The sequence below is a fragment of the Leuresthes tenuis genome, unplaced genomic scaffold (genome assembly GCF_036924035.1).
Source record: "Leuresthes tenuis unplaced genomic scaffold, fLeuTen1.0.hap1 SCAF_4, whole genome shotgun sequence".
Lineage (NCBI taxonomy): Eukaryota > Metazoa > Chordata > Actinopteri > Atheriniformes > Atherinopsidae > Leuresthes > Leuresthes tenuis.
In genome coordinates, this window is record NW_027325358.1 from 17075260 (window position 1) to 17096031 (window position 20772).

At 41.4% G+C, this 20772-nt stretch overlaps 1 protein-coding gene across 4 annotated transcripts in view; it reads left to right on the top strand.

The window, feature by feature from the left end:
• The first annotated feature begins 678 nt into the window (after window positions 1-678).
• The window catches only part of LOC140305851 (LIM and calponin homology domains-containing protein 1-like), a 28794-nt gene continuing 8700 nt past the window's right edge, over window positions 679-20772 (top strand). For 2 of the 4 annotated variants that reach the window (XM_072384862.1, XM_072384864.1), the window contains exons 1-16: window positions 679-1168; window positions 10086-10156; window positions 10254-10323; window positions 10424-10530; window positions 10644-10674; window positions 10779-10889; window positions 11381-11508; window positions 11682-11752; window positions 13458-13659; window positions 13777-13983; window positions 14460-14768; window positions 14951-15202; window positions 16880-17137; window positions 18128-18484; window positions 18620-18949; window positions 20395-20736. In XM_072384862.1, the coding sequence (XP_072240963.1) occupies window positions 1055-1168; window positions 10086-10156; window positions 10254-10323; window positions 10424-10530; window positions 10644-10674; window positions 10779-10889; window positions 11381-11508; window positions 11682-11752; window positions 13458-13659; window positions 13777-13983; window positions 14460-14768; window positions 14951-15202; window positions 16880-17137; window positions 18128-18484; window positions 18620-18949; window positions 20395-20736 (2960 nt within the window). In that variant the 5' untranslated portion in view covers window positions 679-1054. The remainder of the gene's footprint in view (window positions 1169-10085; window positions 10157-10253; window positions 10324-10423; window positions 10531-10643; window positions 10675-10778; window positions 10890-11380; window positions 11509-11681; window positions 11753-13457; window positions 13660-13776; window positions 13984-14459; window positions 14769-14950; window positions 15203-16879; window positions 17138-18127; window positions 18485-18619; window positions 18950-20394; window positions 20737-20772) is intronic. The other 2 variants (XM_072384863.1, XM_072384865.1) reach the window with 2 other exon arrangements.

Below are 20772 nucleotides of genomic sequence, written 5' to 3' on the forward strand. Positions count from 1 at the left end.
TAATGTTGGGCATAAAAAGAGCACCAAAGAGAGGCAGAGTCTCTGCAGAAACTACGCACAGACCATAAAGATATTTCAGAATAATCTTGCTCGGTGTAAAATTGTGAAGACTTTAAATAAACTATCTACAGTAAGTATTATCAAAAGCTCTTGAGAATCTGCAGACTTCTCTGTGCACAAGGAACACAGCTCTATACCACTATAGAATGATGAGGCAGCACAGTGTTAAAAACAGGTGGGGTTCTGTCATGGAAATCGGAATTCACAAAATATAAATCTCTTCAGCTCTACTTGTTTCCTAATGCTAGCAGTTTTGTTTTGCTGAATGTACAACAGCCTGAGTTGTTTAGACTTGTTCTTCAACAGTAAGTAAACGTCCACTTTATAACGGAAGTACAGCACTATATCAGAGGACCTTAAACTGATATGCACAGCATATGCCAGCCTGTGGAGGAATAATAAGTGTGTCACACCTTCCCTACTATAACCCAAATAAATCTCTTTTGATCTTTCATGTGACCTCATAGGAAGTCAACAGAAAATATGCTCCAAGCTATGTCCCATATATACATGTGAACTTGATTCGTGTCACCTGGCAGGTAATTGCCACCGTCGGGAGGCTGTGACATAACGGGACATCTTCTGCGGCCCCCTCATCCCTCTCTCTCTCATCCTTGTCTTTCCTATCTCTATCGACCTCCCCCGCAGAGATTCCTGCCTGCGCGTTCACGCCCCCCTGAAATGCGCGGCAGCAGCGGTGGGTGAGGACAGCAAAGTATCGTCAGCTTAACACAGTTCGGGGTGCAGGAATCGATATTTTTAGCGCCTGGTTCGTGTTGCAGCGTCGCAGTCGCGAGAAGCTTCCTCTCAGTCTCTGCGCCACAGCTTGAGCAGAAGTCGCGCGGGGCACGAGAGAGCTACGTGACGCTGTGACTGCGCGTGGGGTTATAGAAAGAGAGGAGGGAGATAACGGACAGACATCGGGGAGGGGAGAACACATATCAGCGTATCATCCCCGTTCGACTTCAGTCTTGGTTGGACGGCCTGCCCGGAGATGGCCAGTCCCGCACCATGTAAAAAATTAGCAAGTGCTCCGCCGCGGGAGCAGGAGCCAATGGAGCCGAACCATCCAGAACCAGCCTGCCTGGAGGCACAGAAATGGATAGAGGTAAGTGAGAGGACCATAAAGAGACACTGTCCGGCGCCGTGGTGCTGCAACTGCACACCCGGGACAGATATGAGTCACACTGTGACCGGGGATATCTTCCAGCACCGGTGCACCGTCACCTGTTGGAGGGACTGTGAGGTGTCGGGTTACCGTGTGGGACAGCGGCTCTCCTGCCTGCAGGAGCAGCTGTGTGTGTTAAAAGTTTTGACGTATGCCCGGCTCTCAGTTAAACAGAGCACCAAGGCCAGCTCTGCGAAGACTCGATTCAAACAAGAAAATAAATCCCAAACAATAAACAGCAGTCCGCACTGCAGCCGTTTGTTCAGCTTCAGTGTAGAAAATGTTTTTTTTACTTGCTTGAAAGAAGAACGCCTCCTGTTTTGCCAGTGGCGAGGGGATTCCGGTTGCCATGGTTATTAAACCGGGGCAGCATTCACGCACGAGATGCCACATTTACCAACATTTGGTCGCATAGGATGAGATTATCATCTGTGGTTTGTCGCATCGCTTCCACCATCATCTGCCCGGCTAAACCGCTTCTCTCCATAAGCCTTATGTGGTGAATCATGATTTGCCCGTGGAGCTGCGTTATGACCTATTTTTTCTCTCTTATCACCTCATTTTTCCCTCTGTCCCCGCTTCAGCCTAGATACCTGCCAACTAGAATCTGAGAAAATTAAGCCTCGGGGGTACAACGAAATTATTTTTATATTGAGGTTCTGGCCGCGGTCTCACATATGGCTGTATTTTCACAGGATTCCCACGGAATGTGCTGCCTATCCTGTCAATAGCCAAGTTCTGGTTGATGGAGGAGGAGATGATTCATTTACTGCAAACATTCAGACCAAACATGCATAGATATGATATATTTGCAAGAATGTTGACATACCAGAAGTCCCCTTGTCCCTATCATCATGTCAAAGTTAGATGTGAAAATGTCTAAAGCAATAAATATATATATATATATATATTAACCTTAACTTGAAGTCTACAAACTAAACTAGTCAACTGTATCTTTGCCAAATCTGATGCAACATTAATTAAGTTCAACAATGCAACACAGGACGTTGTATTATATTTTGATTGCAGACATGGTGGGACAGGTTAAGAGGTGCAAAGCTGAAGAAACAAAAAAGTTACAAGATGTACAAAAAGAACCTAATATCGATTGTTTCTTTGCCAAGAAGTTGGATTACTGCTCTGTTTCATGGCTCGCTGATGTGAACAGGCCTTCAGTCAATGCATACAGATAAAACCAGAATAAAGTGTGAGACTAAACACGAATCCAGAACATTTTTAAAGTGGTCTTCTTAAGAAAACTGTCCCTAATCTGCAGCCAGTACTCCACACAGCAGCTGCATTCAAAGGCAGACGGGGGAGACATGTAAAGGGGCAAGTTTCAGTGTTTTGGGGTAAGTTTTGGTCCTAAGATTTACTCGAATCACTTTTTGTTTGAGATAGAACTGTGGCTGGTGGCATCGTAGTCCACCCCATGTCACCTCATGGTAAAAAAAAAAAAAGATGTGGGTTCAAACGTTTCAGTTTGCAGCGGCCTTTCTGCATAGAGTTTGCATGTTCTCCATGTATTTGTAGGCGCCTTCTTCCACACACACACTCTGAAGGCACACATGTCAGCTTAATGGGTTAATCTGGGAAGATCGTGGATGTGAGTGTGTTTGTTAGCGCACCTGTCCTGGGTATTCTTGGCAACAAGAGGTGACCCTGCCACCCCACAAAGGATGAAGTCGGTGTAGTTTACAGAAATGAATCCAATTAAGTAGAAAAATATATTTATATATCCGAAAATGGAGAAATGATGCTATTCTTTTGTGAAGGGTAATGACAGTTTTAGGAGAGATTGGAAGTATTCATTGATAATTTGCACACTTTGTGAAGCAAAGCGGTTGTTCTAGCATCAAGAAAAAACGACATGTAACACTGCAACAATCATCCCACTCCTCAAGGTGTTGGTTATGCACGGTATCATTTTCCGCCTCCGTATAAATTCAAGAGGAAGATGAAGACGACAGCATGTCTGCTTCCTGTCTGAATTCCGAAAGTTGCTTGTCAGATGTTGATAGTCGTACAGTTACAGCAGTGGCAGTACGATACTTGACTTCGATGGCAATGAATGTAAGATTACAAGATAATATAATATAATCACAGTGAAATGTCACAAAAGCTCTTTAGGAAGATGAGAATGTGATGTGATTTTAATCCAAGTAGTCACAAAAGTCTATAGTAAGCAGAAATAAGATATAAAAATACAAACGCCTGATCATAGACTAAGGAAATGACTGTGTGCAGGTATTAAACTGCATGTTTGATATGTTCTCATGCAGTACTTGTCCTTCTTATTACACCATGGCTTATTCCCATAAATTTTTTTTAATTAAGAAAATTCCTCTGTCGTTTTACCTGCAGCCGTGCCTCCTTTATTAAATGCAATCCATCTTATGTAATGTGCGGTATCATAATAATTAGCATTTTTATCTGCATACGTCTTTTTTTCCAACCAGTGTTGTATAAAGTACCGTTTCCCCTAAACTAATTTCACAAACAGCATTAAGATTTAAGAATTGAACATGTTACCTTCTTGGTAAAGCCAGCAATTATTAATTCATTATTAAAAATGAACAAAAAACAGTACTCTTTCACTTTTGTAGACACTGCGTCTTCACATATCTTCTCGTTGTAGAGATAACCCTTGTTTTTAAGTCCATCTGAAGTGGAGCTCCATACATCCTCTTTAATCTGATGTTAATCCAACTCTCAAAACATTATGTTTTGGAATCAACTGTAAATCACAAGAGGAAAAACTTTAAGACCTACAGTGCACATCACTTTTTGGCTCTGGGCCACAGGCAGATTTCAGTTTGGACAAAAAAAGACTCCAATGTATTCCATTATTAGCGAGCATTGTCTAGTCTGTGCTAATGCTGACCTCTAAGTCTTAATCTCCCCTGCTGTGTCTTTGCTTTGTGTTTTCCTGACTCCTAATTCCTCAGTTATTTTCAGTCTGGTCAGGCTGAGTCTATTTCTAGTGGTGTATTTATATGGTCTCACAGGTGTGGACGATTCAGGGTTAACCAAGTTGCCCTGTGCTCCGTGCGTGCTCTCGTGTGTGTATGTCATGTCTATAAAGAATGCAAAGTGTATGCACACTCACATATGACAGTCAGCAATGCATGACTGGCACACACTTCGGGCACACCCTGGTTGGGTGACACTGGTCACTATGGGAACGTAACATGGGCAGGCTCTCAGGTGTCACTGTTTCCAGGGGGGCAGAAGAGCAACAGGCTATATATCATCAAATGATCTGAGCAGAAAAATTGGACTGGCACTGTCAGAACCATTCTGTCTGTTTATAGACTAGACAAGGCTGGACTGGACCAGCTTTAAAAGTGTAATTTAGCAAGTTGAAGTTGTGCAGACATGGAGAAACTCAAAGTTAGTTTTGAGCAGTTAACCTCCGGTATTACTGACGTACAGCACATGGCAGGAATCAGAGTCGCACTCATAGGAATAAAAGAAGAATGCGTGTAGCTGAATGTGTGTGTGTGTGTGTGTGTGCGCCAGATGTCACAGCTGTCCTAGGCGGATTAACTCCTGTAGTCTCAGACAGCCAGCTGTGTCTGCACAAGAGACAGAGAGTGTGAGAGCGGGGACTCGTGGATTTTCCATGCATCAAATGCTGAATGAAAGAATGTGAAACAATGATGACACCGATTTGCTGTTGGCGAAGACGTTTTCATGCCCCTGTGATTTCGGATGGTCGCATTTAGCCATAGACAAAGTTAAAGATGTTGTGTGATACTTTTTGTGAAATTTGATGTTTTTGGAGGTGGTTAGCAATGTGCAGATGTTTCCTCTGGTATTAGTCCACGCTGTATTAACTGTGACACTAATGTGACAAAATAAGTAACATATTTCAGCTAGACGTCTGGTTCGAGTTTGCAAAATGTTTTGTGTATTCAACTAAGGAGGTAGAACTCAACAGCCAATTATCTGGGGAAATTATATTTTTATGTGATGCATCCTTACAGTGTCTGTTTTAGAGCAAACCGTGACGTTTTCCTGACCATAACCAACAATTTGTAATGGCTAAGCTCAGCCAAATAGTTTGTAATGTGTAAAATGGCAATGAAACATTGACAAGAAGAGGAAGGAAACAGTGACTGAGTCCTAAAATCAAATGTCTAAGTAAAGCTACTGTAAATCATTAGTGGCTGGGAATAGTGGACTCAAAATTGGCTGTTTGGCTTGACAGCTGTTTCTGCAGCTGCATCCCCTTGACCTGCATTGAAATGTTGGCGCCGTGATTGAATACATTTATTTCCGTTTTCAAATTCCAAATTAGATCAACTAAGAACAGGAAAAAGGAGCTTCAAGTCAATTAGTATGTACATTTTGATCTACAACCTATATATTTAAATTGTGTTTAGATATAAAATAAATGTTTTTTGCATTATAAATACATACATTTTTTGTCAGATATAATGTCTAAGTGATACATTTCACTATAGTGGAAAGGCTATATTAGCAGCACCTTTAGAAAATATATAGGTCAATAAATCTACTGAAATGCCTTGAGTGGGGCTTCGAAACGTTCATGTTGCGTAGATGGAAGTAGAGTGAGGTGTTGTCTAATTTTGACTGCACTCCAGTGTATTACTCTAATCCAATTAATCCACAATTCATCTGCTCAGGATCAGAGTCATTTGTGAACACTCACAACTCCCTCTGCATGTTCATAAGCTACTGCAAGCCAGAAACAAAAATGAAGAGTTTGACAAACATGCTAGGTTTTTTCAGAACGTTGTTGACCGAGGCTAGGTCGCTACGTCGAACATTTTCACGCTCATGTTGCAGGCCAGGAAAAAACAAACGCATTCATCCAAGTTTGCTGGGTCTTTGGGGAAGCTGAAATGGGTCAAATTGTCCTTGCAACCAAAAGCACATTTTCTCAGACCTTAAATCACCTGCTGCTTCTAAAATGGTCGCAGTGGATGACGTGCACGCTCTGTCTCTTATTGACTGGCTGGAGAATGCGACCATACAAGGGAAAGGTAATTGTCAAGGCTGTTGATGTTTAAGGTGATATTACGTCATCATTTTATTGTGGCAAATAAGACAGAAAACACTTGCCGTTAAACACGTGCACAACACGAGTTCAGTTTGCAGAGATCAAGCAGAAATGAAAGCTGACAGGACTATTTCTGTTTGATCTCTGCAAACAGAGGTGGTCCTCGCAGTTTTAGCAGGGACCCACATAGCTCAGTACTGCAATTGACCTATTGCCTGTTACGATCTTTCTTTACCTGTCAATGTCAGTCCTAAAACTTGACCCTCACTCAGTCCATCCTGGTGGCATTCATTCATGCGCAATGAGCTGTGGGTTTGTGATTAGAATGTCAAAGAATTGCCTTGTATGAACAGGGTTTACCAATCAAACTCTCTCCAGTTAATTTAACAGATTATAGATTGAAAAAATGAAACAAAAAAACAATCGTGGTGTAGATGTCCACAAGTAATCAAAAAGCATGATTCCCCAGACACTAAACAAAAGCTTCTTTTGTTTTTGAGACAACTTGGCAGCTGAAGTAGTGACATGATTGCAGATTACCTCAGAACAACTTTTAATCTTTTATTCAGCCTGATAAATCTATCTATCATTGCTTCTTTGGATGCATCATGACCTTAACAGAGCAATTGGCCTTCAGGATGTTATGACATTATAAGGCTGATGTACAAGCAGCTCCAGATCAAACATCTATTTCTCTCTGCTGTCATTACAGCACAGGCACTCAGTTACAGTACACACTCCATCTCTGACTGCAAAAATAATGCATTTAAATTCAAGACTGGTTTTACTGTAAGAAAACAGACATTTAAGCTAGTTCCAGGATGTGCATCTCTTGTATTACTGTATTACCATAACTAGTGATTGTTATCCTTTTTAAGGAATCTGATGGGCCTTTTTTTTTCAGTTGATAGATAAAATGTACACACTAATGGCATTTAAGAATACGGGACTCCTATTTTTAAAGAGGCCTTTGGTACCTTTGTCTCTTCACACTGGCTGAATAAAGGCTGATGTTGGCAAATCAGAGAGTGACGACACAGACAGTGTCTAGGCAGCATGTTGACTCTCTTCTACACGCACGCTTCGATTGTGCTCAGTGATCACCTTCACTGCTGGCTAAGAAGAGCACTAACACTGACCCATCCACCCCCCCTGCTTTCTCTCTCTGTGCACAGAACAATGCGTCTGTCCCACTGTTAACAGGCAACATGAAAAAGGCTTCAGCTTCTTTTGTTTCATGTTGTTGCTGTTTGCAAACACAACATTTAAAGAACAAGCCAACGTTAAAGCGTCATCTGGATTTCCAAAGAAGAAAAATCCTCCCCCACGCAATGGAAATATTTCTAATCCTGTCTTTAGATTTGGACTCTTTAGGTTTTGACTCAGTTTCCTGATACAGAGATGTTAACAATATTGTACTGAGTGTCTCTGCTCAGTTAAGTGTTACCATTCGTGTTTTTTTTTTGTTTACTTTGAATTATCTTAAATACTTTTGGTTGTAAAAGACTCAATACATTTTTTGTCTCATACAGACTGATGAAGAAGATAAGGCATTAATTTAACTTGTCTCAGTTGATCCCTTATAACTTTGATTTTCTTTTTTTTTACCACTTTAAATAACAAGAATGAATCTGATGTTTTTCAATGACTCTGCTAACTTGATGTACTGCATCTTTTTCCTTCTCCTTTCTGTTTTTAGCCCCTCATTCTTTCCATTTTTTGCAGTTGTTAAAATGAAGGCTACTTTGGCCTATTTCTGCTACTCCCCAGCCCCTCCACTTTTGCACTAGCTTGCACAGCTATATTTGGTAGAACACTGCATTGACCTCCATTCATTATATACATCCCCATAATTAGTTGATGCCTAACCCTAACCTGAACTCAGTTTATACAGTAACTTATTCCTAATCCAAAGAAAGCCCCCGGAAATTATGTTAAACCTCATTAGAACCAGGTTTTGGTAAAGCAATCATCCCAATTAGTTAACAAAAGCAAGTATACACACACACACACACACACACACACTCCCACCTCTGGGTTTAAATGATAGCTGCTGCTGCCTTTCAGCCAGGCTGAGTATAGCTATCCACCCTGAGGGCTGAGCAGGAGCCACGCATCTCAAATTACTGTTACTGGCGTTGAAATATCCCCAAGACCTTTGGCTTGGTTTTTGAAGCAAACATAGCTTAAAACAAACACTTTGTCGCTTCTTTTAACACACGTCCATGGGAACCTTATTTTCTTCTGTTTAAATTTTCATGAACGCCCATATGATGTACATGCACACTCAAACAGATAACCTACGGCTGTATGTATGTCAGTTTCAGCACACATAACCAGTCGTTAACCACCTCCAGCTCCCACCCACCGTCTGTATCCTGCATGCTGCTCCCTGCCTACACAAAACTCAAACACTAGTTCTTATCTCACTTCAAAACAGCCCTCTCCTCTGTGTGTAAATTATGCACGATGGTGTTGTAAATGTTTTAAAGATCTGGACTTCATGATTGGTTGAGGGGTACCAATTTGAGTTCTAGCTCTCAGGAGTGGGAACATTTCATGAACATGAGGACGTTTTGGCCGGTCATCGCTTTCTTGGGATGGAAGAATTGGTTTTAGGGGTAAGGATTAGGGTTTGGCATTTAGTTGTTGAGAGACCTCACAAAGACCGACAAACTTTGTGTGTGCGTGCGTGTGTGTGTGTGTCTGTGGTGAAAGACAAGAAAAAGGAGGCAATGCCAATGGGAAACATCTGCTGATCACTTATGTAACAAAAAACAATAGTCTGCTTTGATGCTACAGATGCATTGTTAATATGTGAGTGCGTTTTCCTTAAACACATGGAACATGTGCTGAAGATCTGTAAAGAATCTGATAGATGCTGGTTCTAGGCTGTCCAGATAGTTGGCTGGGGTCACTGAAGGACTCGTATTTGTTGACCACTAATATGTATACGAGCAGCACAGTATGAGCCCACATTTTACAGTTTGAGTGTTAACTGTAATTTGTGCTAATCTGGATTAAACGTCTAAACAGCATCAGTCAACCCACTCTTCTTTTCCCTTAATCTTTGGCCACTGATTATACAACATCTACTGACATCACCCTCTGTGTGTGTGGGTTGGTGTTTTATGGCTTTATATCAGTGTTATCTCACTGATTCTCTCCTCTCCTGTCTGAACAGCAAAGAAACCAGATTGTAGTCCCTGTTTAAAAATTGAGGCTATCATTGTGACTTGCGGTGGTATTTTGATAGAGTGGAATGAGGACACAAAGCAGTGTGTCGCTGACCTGAAATCACTCTAATTTGGTTGCTGCTGAAACAAAATGTGGGGGGAAGGGTGACTGGGGAGCAGCAGGTTCCTCTGTCAGCGAGGCACTGCTTCAGCACTATGATATAGTATGAGATAAAAGGAATGTCATCAGGGCTACATAGACTGAAGAAAGTTTGCCTTTTTGATTAGTGTATGAACTGACTGACAAGTGTCAGATCCTGGAGTAACAAACAGAATAGTCTAATAGTATAATAATACTGTTGATGAACTGATGGAGAGATATGACAGATAACACATTATTTTCTTGAGTCCATGTCTCAAACGCAACAAATTGTTGCTCCTCTTGCTTTTACATTCTTGTAAATCTAGAAAATATCCTTTAGCATTGGGTTATTTTTAACAAATGACAGTGTAGACTTTGAGATGTTGTGATGAGTATTACTTTCTTTTTTTTTTTTTTTTTTTAGAAACACCCAGACAGTATTTTTTCAGTGCCTGTCCTACTTCCAGTGCACCTCCTTTACATCTGTCTCTTCCTGTCCTTCTTCCTCAGGCAGTAACAGGGAAGAGCTTTGGTGACAAGGACTTCCGCAGTGCATTGGAGAACGGCTTCCTGTTATGCGAGTAAGCTTGTGACATCATTTCAGCTACTGATGGCTGACATAGCGACAACACGCATAAACTCGCCTAAGACTCAATAAATCTCTGCTCCTCCACGCAGGCTGCTGAGTGCAATCAAACCAGGGCTGGTCAAGAAGATCAACAGACTGCCTACCCCGATCGCTGGGCTGGTAAGAAGACACTCTCCAATGTGACATTCAGCTCAGTGAACCATCTTGCTCATCAGAGTGTAACATTGACTGCCCTTTGGGCCCCTGCTGTTTGCTTTAGGACAACCTGTCAGTCTTCCTGCGGGGCTGTGAGGAGTTGGGTCTGAAGGGCTCCCAGCTGTTTGACCCAGGAGACTTGCAAGACACATCCATACGAGCTAACCTGAAGTAAATGAGCCTTCCTGTGTGAATATATAAAACAGTCTGTGGCTTTTTATTCGTATGTATTGTCCACTTCAATGGAATATTTCAGAATGAATAACATATCTCTCTCTTATTAGGGACTCTGACTGTAACCGCAAATTGAAAAATGTGAGTTTGTATTGCCATTTCTTCCTTTTCTCTTGCAGTAGCTTCACTGTTAATATATTTGGTATGGATATAGATGCAGTAAACATTGTGTATGTGTATTTCAGGTGTTGAACACTGTGTTCTGGCTTGGGAAGGCTGCCAGTGGCTGTGCCTCGTACACGGGCCCAACACTCAACCTAAAGGAGTTTGAAGGGCTTCTTGCTCAAATGAAGGTGGTGAGTGAACTCTCTGAAACAATATTCACATATTCAGACACTATGCCGACTTTAGCCTGCCAGCTCCTTAATAAGATGTGTGGGTAATTAGCTCCGGTGTCATGAATTTTATTCCCAATATTGCACGTTAGTACTGGTTAGTACTACACCAACACCAACAGAGAAAAAGACGAGGAAGGAGAAGGAGATAAAGAAACAAAAGAAGGAGCAGATAGGGTTTTGGGGGAGGTGAAGGTGATAGATAAGTTAGCCTAGGTTCTTGTCTTTACAGGGGTGTAAGAAAGCATATGCGCACAAACACATTTTTGTTACCGCACAACTAATGCAAACGGGATGTGAGTTCAGACAGACTGGCACTGCACATCCACTGGCTCTGTTTAAAAAGAGTTTTAAGTTTCTTCTGCTAAATTAAGCAACTTCTTTTTCAGCCATCTCACTTTACACAGATGTCTGTATATCAAGCCGTTGTCCGATGTGCTCTGTGTGTGTAGGAGAGCGAGGAAGGAGGGGAAAGTCCTCAAAAGCGCAGCGTCAGAGACAGTGGCTACGACTGCTGGGATTCAGAGAGGAGCGAGTCGCTCTCTCCACCGCAACACACACGTGACAACTCCCTAGACAGGTGAGAGACATCTGTCAACACATGCACACACACAGATGAGGCTGAACTCTGGAGGGTGTTTAATATCACTTATAAGGAACTCAATACACCTGCTGACACAAAGTTTACATTTGGATTAAAATGATTGTTCCATGAATTTAACTGCTGCTTTCAACTCTAATATGTTTTTACAGTCTGGATTCGTTTGGCTCCCAGTCACAGCACAGCCCTTCTCCTGATGTGGGGAATCGGGGCAACAGTGATGGTTGGTTCTGATAAATTCTTCTTTTATTTTGGGAAATACTTGCCAGCCCCTGGCTGCTCCCCCCTGCTTCTAGTCTTCATGCCACTCTAATGGCCTCCTTAAACATAGTTGATGTAATATTCCTCTCAAGTTCTCAGAAAAAAAGTACAAAAGTAGTAAACTATTCCTTTAAATACAAAACTATTCCTCCATAAATAGACAGAATGCTTCTTGCAAGCCAGTTGAGATTTCAACCTTGGTATAAGATGACCTCTCAGGCAGGCTGTGGACAACAGCTGAACATCACATCACATATATATGTGTGTGTGTTTATGTGTCTGTGTGTGTGTTGCCTCCCAGATGCAGTTACATGTAGGAATAATTAGAGATTTGGACCTGGAAAACACAGACTAAGGTCAACAACCTTCTGGTTAAATGTCACTGTTTGTGTTCGAGGGAGGTTATCAAAGGCATCCTGTTTGCATCTTTTATGTTGACAGTATAATACGTGTGCAGCATAGCTGTCCCAGAGCTAGGAATAGACTAATTCCTTACAAAGGATCTGGGCCATAACCAACCAAGCAGTTTATACATGGGTCATAATCTCACCTCTTTTTCTCTGTTAGAAAGACATTTAATTTTTCAGTAAATATTTTTACTGTTTGCTGTGTGGTAGAAAGTAGAAGTTATTATTTGATGTTTCAGTGAATAGATCAAATCCTTTAACGTGCCTACAGTTGTCATTCTAAGCTAAAATTTAAAAATGGTAATAATGTGTGATCTGTATCTGAGTATGATTTTATTTGCTTCACAACATTTGATCCCACTTTTATTAATGATTGATATTACTCTTCTTATCTTCAGCATGCCTTTTTTGTTGTCAGTGTCAGTAAGCAAATGAGTTCAGATGGATTTGTTTCCAAAAGTGACATTTCATGAAAAAGAGAGCAGTGCCCCAAACTGTGATGAGTTCAGTTTTTGTGAATGCATTTGTCTTCCTTTAGCTACAAGGAGAAAGTTAGATAATCTGTCATTTTGTGTTTTCTTGACCCCCACCATTCAAAAATACAATTATCTTCTTTTTATGTCACTTAAGATCATTAGACTTACGCTATACTGACTTTAATCAGCAAAGAGAGTTGTATTCACACTCTTCTTTGTATAGGGAGATGTCTTTCCCCTCCCCAAAATTCAATACACCAGGCAAACTAGAGTTGGTATGACCCAAATTCAGAAGCTTAACATTGTCCAGTGCAGGGAACAAATGTGAAACCTCCATCACAGGATGAGTTCTGACAGCAACTTTCCCTAAGCACTGTGAAAGTTCACAGCACTTATGATATGTCAGCCACTGCAAATTGCAAGCTAACTGATTCTTCAACCGATTCTAGGTCTGACTTGACTTCTGATGTATACTTGTGATGTTTAACATTATGGGTGGATGTTTTCTCAGCTCCTTTTCAGTGATTGTTCTTACTTTTTAAAAAGACATTAAATTAATTATTACATATATGTCTGGAAGAGAACTTTAATAATGTGGTTGTACTTCGTGCTGAGGTGTGGATGCAATATAAGCCAATTCAGTCACATTTTTTATTACAATGCATTCTGTTGATGCTAATGCAGCAGTCTGCATGCTGATGCCAGATGTGATTTAAAATCTATTTATCTGATGTGGTTTGCAAAAATTGTTAGAAATCTGATTTTTGTATGCTTCATTGCGAAGGACGAGGCAGCGACTCTGAGGCTGATGCCTCCGGCAGGAAGCCAGATGTGCGGAAGGATGACATGTTGGCCAGACGGACTGCCTGCTCTGAATCAAGAAGCTCCATTCCCTTTAACCAGTTTCTTCCTAATCGAACCAACGCCAGCTCTTACATCCCGACTCCGCGGCGGAAAAAAAATACAGAAGAGGGAGAGCAGCGGAGGTAATCTTTTGTATTTGTATAAGACCTTCATAGGAACACAAAATCTGAGCTGACAGAACATTGAAAACACATATAAGGATCCCTAATCTTTAACTGCCATTAAACACCATTTCCCAGTCACCCTCAAGACACTTCAGAACAAAGTCAAAGACTGGGACTGCTCCACAAAATTTCCAAGACTGTCACTTGGGCGCCCGAGAACAATGGTGAAAAACTAAAACAGGAAGAGGAGATGGTCACCCAGGAAGTGATGGAGCAGAGGAAGCTGCAGAAGTCGAAGAAGGCAGGAATTAAAGTTCTTCCTGCTGTCGTTTGCTACAACAGGTCAGGGAGGACGGGCATGAGAGCTGCTGCTGTGGTGGCTCAGCAGTTTTGTTTGCATTCACTAACAAGATGTGTTGACAAATTTGGGGTTTGGGCTTTATTTACTGTGATGCTGTGGATTGACATTTGGCTTTGTGAAGCTGTCTTGCTTCTTTATGATGATATTTGTGGAGATAATGATAACTAACCGATTTGATTGCCGGTGTTGTGGCAGAGTACTGAAGAGGTTGGTTGATATTTGTATTGTGACTGAGACTTCAGTGGACAGGAATGCTGTCTGATTGAGTATCTGCTTTGGATTGTGTGAACATTTTTTATTTTGAGACGGACCTTTGATTAACCGGACTTGCATATTATATTTTTGGTCGCATGTCGTGTCAAACCTACGCAGCACTGCTTCTGTTCTAAAAATGGCTCCTTGGATTTATAATCCCTTTTTAAATTACCTTGCTACGGCATCCTGTCTCCAACCCCAGCCCTCCTATTATGGAAGAAAAAGAAGTGAGATCACCATCCCCGAGCATCATCCTTCGCTGTGATAATGATTTTCTAAACTCTAATAAATCTGCATGGGATTCCTCCTCTGATGTGGAAGAGGAAGCAGAGAAACGGAAAGTTCCTGATGTTCGCAGAGATGACTTAGCGTCCAGACGAACTCATCACAGCCCCACTGTTGCCAAGGTGCACCAATTCATCCCTCCTCCTGCGTGTACCAACAAAGACAGAGAGCGCTGGGAAGGCATCAGACGAGCCTCACAGCAAACACTGCAGGAGAAAGACATCAGGTTAGCCGTATGCGCTGTAGTTTTTATTCCAATTCTCTAACTTGTTTCTAGATATCTCGTGTTCCTGCTCTTTCTTTTTCTGGGTATTGTCGCTTGTGGCTTGATATATTTGTGTGTGTGCTTGACTTCGATTGGTAACATGCGCCACATGACACCTCTTCGCTGGTTTTGTGATTGGACAGTGAGAAAGAAGCATCACCTGACATCATTATTCGCAGAGACAACTCCTTCCTAAAGGAAGAGGAGGAGAAGGAGGATGAGAGAAAGAAGGGAAAGGTTAAGACGATTCCCAATAAGCAGAAGGATGACCTGGCTCTTAGGCGGGTTCAGAGTAGACCCCTCCCTCACAGGGATGGACCAATGAGCTTTGTTTCTTCCTCCATGAGCCAGGCAGATATGCTGAAGTGGGAGAGACTCAAGATGACTGAACCAAGGTGCCCAACACACTCTCATTCTGAGCTCACATGCAGTACAGTGCACTTAAATGCTGCTGTATGTTGGTGTGTTGTATGTTCAGATACTGATGAGAATGTGCAGTATAAGTGTGTGTGTGTGTGTGTGTGTGCATGCTTTGGTTGTAAGAGTCTTAAATCTATACAGAAAACTTCTATCCAAAACTACAACTAAAGTGGTGTTTCTTGTGCATTTTAAACCTTTAATAAACGTCAGCTTGAAATAAGGAGGGTTTAACACCTTTTTTTCTAGTTATATTCTCAGCTTGACACTATAAATTGCAAATATGCTGCAGTATTTTGCAGTAGGGGTATTAGAGTCCAGGAAAGAACAGGGAAATGAGGAGAAAGTTCTGCAGATTGGCTTAAAGAACATCTTTCTTTTTCCACGAGAACGTCTGTCATCAAGAGTGTGAGAATACTGATCACTAATTTAGGGATATATCATTAGATGTATGAGATTGGGAACCAAATGGGATGCCTGCAAAAGAATCAAAAGGAGATAAAGTTATCTATACCATAGATCACAAGGAAGTGTAGCTAAAACGATAAGAATAGATTAAACCATAAATGCAAAAACAACAATTCAGCATGTTATGTTTGGATCAGAGCAGATTAGATTTAAATATTTAACAGATTTTGTTTCACTCAACTAAACATAAGCAAACTCTTTGCCTCTGATTCTTTGTACCAAGATAAGCTAACTGGGCATAATTTTACAATTATTCAAGAAATCCAGTAGTCTTTTGTTGACTGTTTGTCAGTCAGTTTGAAGTAGTTTTCTTGAGCCATGTGAACTGGCAGTTTATCCATCGTACAATTTATAAAGCTAGGACAAACATAAAAAGAAATACAAGACATTTTTATAAATACAAACAAAATACCCAATGTTTGCGTGGTCAGTGAGTAATTATGTTGAATAATCATGGCCTCAGTATTGACGAAATCTTCTATTGCTAGATGACAATTTTTTTCTTGAACTGATTATCCTGTTAACAAGACAGTTGTCAGTAAATTTTAAAGTTGACAAGTCTTGCAACTGTGTTCCAGACATATAAATCAGCTTTCATCTCCCAATTCTCTTCTCTTTTTCTGCGTTGTTCCCCATGTTATCATCTCCTTGTTAATTCCCCTCATTATTTTAGTCCTTTTCATTCCTCTTTGAGTGACAATGAATTGGAGCAGGGAAATAGCCGGTGTGCGCAAGACTTTGTGTGTGTGAGAGAGAGACCAAAAAAAAGAGGCGACTGTTGGCTGTGAGCACTGCTTCGGCTTTGTTTTTCTCCCTGTGCTGATGTCATTAGGACATGAGGGAAAGGATAAAGAGTTGTTTGTGTTCTCAGACCAGCACCAAGTAGGAAAATGTGGCTACCTACTGAGGAGAAGATAAAATGCTAAGTGTGTTCTTGAGAATGTGCATGTGTGTTGAAGTGATCCAAATACACAACCCCATGCTTTGTCCTCTTCTGTCCATCCATACTTCCTGTCTGACTCAACATTTCAACCTCACCGTTCTTTTGTCTTCACAGTCTGATGTTCCTGCTCATGATTTATTTTCTCCCCTGTTTCTTTTCCCCCTGCTCTCTTGCTGGTTGTCCCGGTTCTTTGACTGATTGTTTGTTTGTGGGCCTGTCTTCATGTGTGAGACTGTATTTACAGTGAGGCTAGGCCAGCCCCTGTGTGTCAGGCTTGTCTGAAGAAAAATTATGGAAACCCTTTCAGTGGATCAGCAAAGGCTGGACGAGGTCACAGCAAAGTTGTGACCTTTGGGGGTGTGACTGAGATCGAGCAGCCTATAGACACAGTCATGTCAAGTGAAGGGGAGGAGACGGAGTTGCTTAGACGACTCCTTTCCAAGGCAACAGTAGCCATGCCTACCATTGGCCTGGGCTCCCAGCTTTCAGAGTGGGAACGCAGGTATGGACGAGGCCAAATGCAAGACAACATACAGCAGTGGCTCAAATCCAAAGTCGCCTGCATTAGTCTGGACTGCACTGAGGAACAATTACTTATTGAATTAGATAATCGCGTTGCCTGTTACTTCTTTACATTTCAAGCCCTTATTGCTTCAATTTGAATTAGTATGCTAGGTAGTATGAATGCAGTTCTCTGTTGCACTGCAATGCACTGATTTGCTTGTAGTTTCAATAGAAAACAAAGCTGCGCACACACTCGGACTTCCAAAAACACTGCAACAAGAACAGCAAGACAAATAGTCAAAAGTCAAGCTAACTGATGTGAGCTTACTGCAGATATATCACTTGTAACAACAAATGGTTGTATAGAAAAATCAAGCTTTTGGTGCTTTTAAACCATTCTTAGCAAAAGAGCACTGGAAATAAAATGTTTAGGTTCGGACCTATGGTCACAATTTATTTATTTATTTAATGGCAAAGTTTTGTCAGCCTTATATAAATGTCTGTTAAAGTGTTCAGATTTAAATTAATTTAGACTGATATACTGTAGCTTTAATTAAATATTAGGTCTGCCTTGTTACCAACCACAAACATGCATCCCTGGTTCCCTTCTTATTTCCAATAATTTCTCCACTGCTTGCTATCAAATAGTGACTTAAAATTCCCTCACAAAGCTATTTAATCCCCTATTTAATCCTCTCAACATTGTTTTAAGCTTTAGAAATTCAGCTTTAGGTATAGTTTAACCATAATTAATGCATGATTTGTGCATTTCCATGTTTGTTTTTTCTCTTTGACATTTTAATTTAGTTTTTTCACGCAACTTGAATGTTTCACTTGGAATTCATTCATCACCTGTATTCTATACTGCTGCTGGCCTGGTTTTCTGCACGCTTATGCCTGAATGTTACGACCATAGTTATAACAATATATGGGTATTGATTACCCTTCTCTGCTGCTGTGGTTTGTGCTTTCTGTAATGCTCCAACAGCCACATAGATGGAGCTGAGCCCAATCAAGCTACCCCTCCCTCTGCGGACCTCCAACCCTGGACCCCCGAAGCCACTCCCACCGCCGCTGAGCTAGATGCTCGTCTAGCTCAATATGAACTGAGAACAGACGAGGAGGAAGAGGAGGAAGATGGGAGAATCCCAGATCTTCAGAAAGATGACATGATGGCAAGGAGAACAGGAGTTTCCCATAAGCAAAGCACCACTCAGGTGACTTACAACCGTTTCCTGCCACTGCCTGGCTCAAAGCGCTCCACTCAAGGCGAGGTCACCACAGATGCTGCTCCATGGAACAAAAAGAAAGTGCAGGCACACAAAAGCACGAAACTTAGCGCCAGGTGGGCTGAGATTTGACTTTTACTGTGTCTAATCATGGTGCAGAAGCAACTAACAAGCTTGGCGTTGTTTGCTTCTTAAGAGAGGTTTTCCTGCCTTGTGTATAGTTATTTCAGTTATAGAATTTTCTGCCTTAGAGCGGAGCATCAGCGTCCCAGTAATCCCATGGAAGCACCTCAACAGCGACCCGAGTCGACAGTGAACCGAGCAACGCCTCACATCGAAGGTGAATGTGATGAAAATAAGGATGAGTATGATGAAAACGAGCCTGTGCCTAAGCTGGACAAAGATGACATGATGGCTCGAAGGACTGGATCATGCCAAAAAACAAGCGTGGTCAAAACAATTCAGTCCTTCAACCAGTTCCTACCCGTACCCGGATCAGTCAAATACAATATCAGCCCGGTTTCTGCAATGAAGCAGCCACACAGCAGACCTAAACTCACAGAAAAGATGGACAGAGACAGGTATTTACTGTGTTGGAATGACGACGAGGGTGTGATGTTGGTCAACTAGTGCAACTAATAAAGCTGATTTTCCAGCCAGCAATTGGGTTTTGATCATGGAAGTACTAACATCAGTGAGAGAGGTCTGTGGTCTTTAGAGTTGATCCTGACTTGACTGACTTGTGTTCTTGTTTTCTCTGCCAGCATGTTTGATTTGAATCCCTGACTGAATGCCTGATGTAGGTTTAGTGAAAGGAATGGTTGACTTACATTTGCTGTTATTGTCAGTAATGTGTGATATGGCTTTGCTGAGTTTGTGCTTCGTTTGGATTACTTTGGTATTTTCAAAGGTTTGTGACGTTTAACTTTGGCTTGGATTGTAGTTGTTGATTTCCCGTTGAGTATGAAAATGTGTTAAGTGTGTATTTTAAGCATAAATCGGGGCCAGTCCAAAATTAAACTGCTGCTGTTCTACTCTGAAGTGCTTGAAATATTTAATGGGTTGGTTTACTCAAATTACATAAAAACAGACCCTATAAAAAGTCTGTGATTATTTAAAATATAACCTCATACATTATGAACTGTCATTTTGTTCTTATATAGGGGTAAAACGCTACTTTTAAACTCAGTTAAACCTAATCAAATGTGAATATTCCCATGATAAACCTCACTATTCTTTAAGAATATTCTTTAAGAAAGTTCAAATAATATTCGTAATAGCAGTTTAAGGTATCCATCTTTAAAAGGTACATGAGCCAAAGTAAATATGAGCTGAATCAGCTTGATTTGTTTTATGACAGCGTATTTAACAACAGTGTCAAATAACGCTGAAACTACAGGAAATTTTCATCTGACTCTGCTGCTCTCTTCAGTTTAGGTTTGGCTTTATACCAAGTTTTGTGTCATTGTGTAGCTGTCAAGGCTGGTACCTTCAGCATAGCCTCACCACACATGTACAGCACCAAACTGCAGAAAGGTTCATGTCCTGGTGGACTGTCGAGAGCAAACACCAAACACCAGACACATACTGGTACTCTAGAATCAATGCCCCTGTCAAATAATAATGTTCCTTGATGATGGCAGTTTCTCAGCTGGTAGTTCCGCACTTTACCCAGGGTTGGGGGAGGAAAATAACCACAGTATGTTCTTTGTGTTAGAAAAAAATTTATTAATTAATGAAAATACATTTTTCTGTAGTGGTATGTGAGCAGAAATCTCAGAGAAATTTCTCATATAATACGTCTTTAGAGGTTTAAAACTACATGACTACATATTAGAGACAGATAAGAGAGAGAATCATTTTGTAAAATTTGAGTGAACTCATTGTGTAAGCCCTTTGTGCTTATTCCTCAGTTATCTCACAGCAGAGCAGATCAGCTGCAGTTTTTTTCTGCGAAGCGGTTTGGATTTACCCTTTAAGCATATTTCCTGTTAATCCTGGCCCTGTCACTGGATCGTTGTTTCAGCAGTATTGTTACCATGGCAGCAGAACATCCGGCCCCTCCCTCCAAAGACCCAATCAGCCTTGCATGTCAAGGGCTAAAGAAGAGGCAAGAGGACGAAGGGCGAGAAAAGGGAGACATGATGATGATCCCTGACACCACTGTCAGGGGTGTTTCTGAACACCTCTCTTCTCCATCACTCACACCTCCACCCGGTCCTGCTCCTACCCAGATCTGTAGAGAGGAGGAGGAGTTGGAGACGCAGAGGGTGGAGGAGAGAGCTGAGGTGGAGGAGAGAGAGAGGGATGAGAATGAGAAACCACAACAGAAACCCTTTTGGCTTAAGGACGAACTGCCTCCAATGATGTGAGATGATCTCTTTTTGCATGAGTCACAGTAACT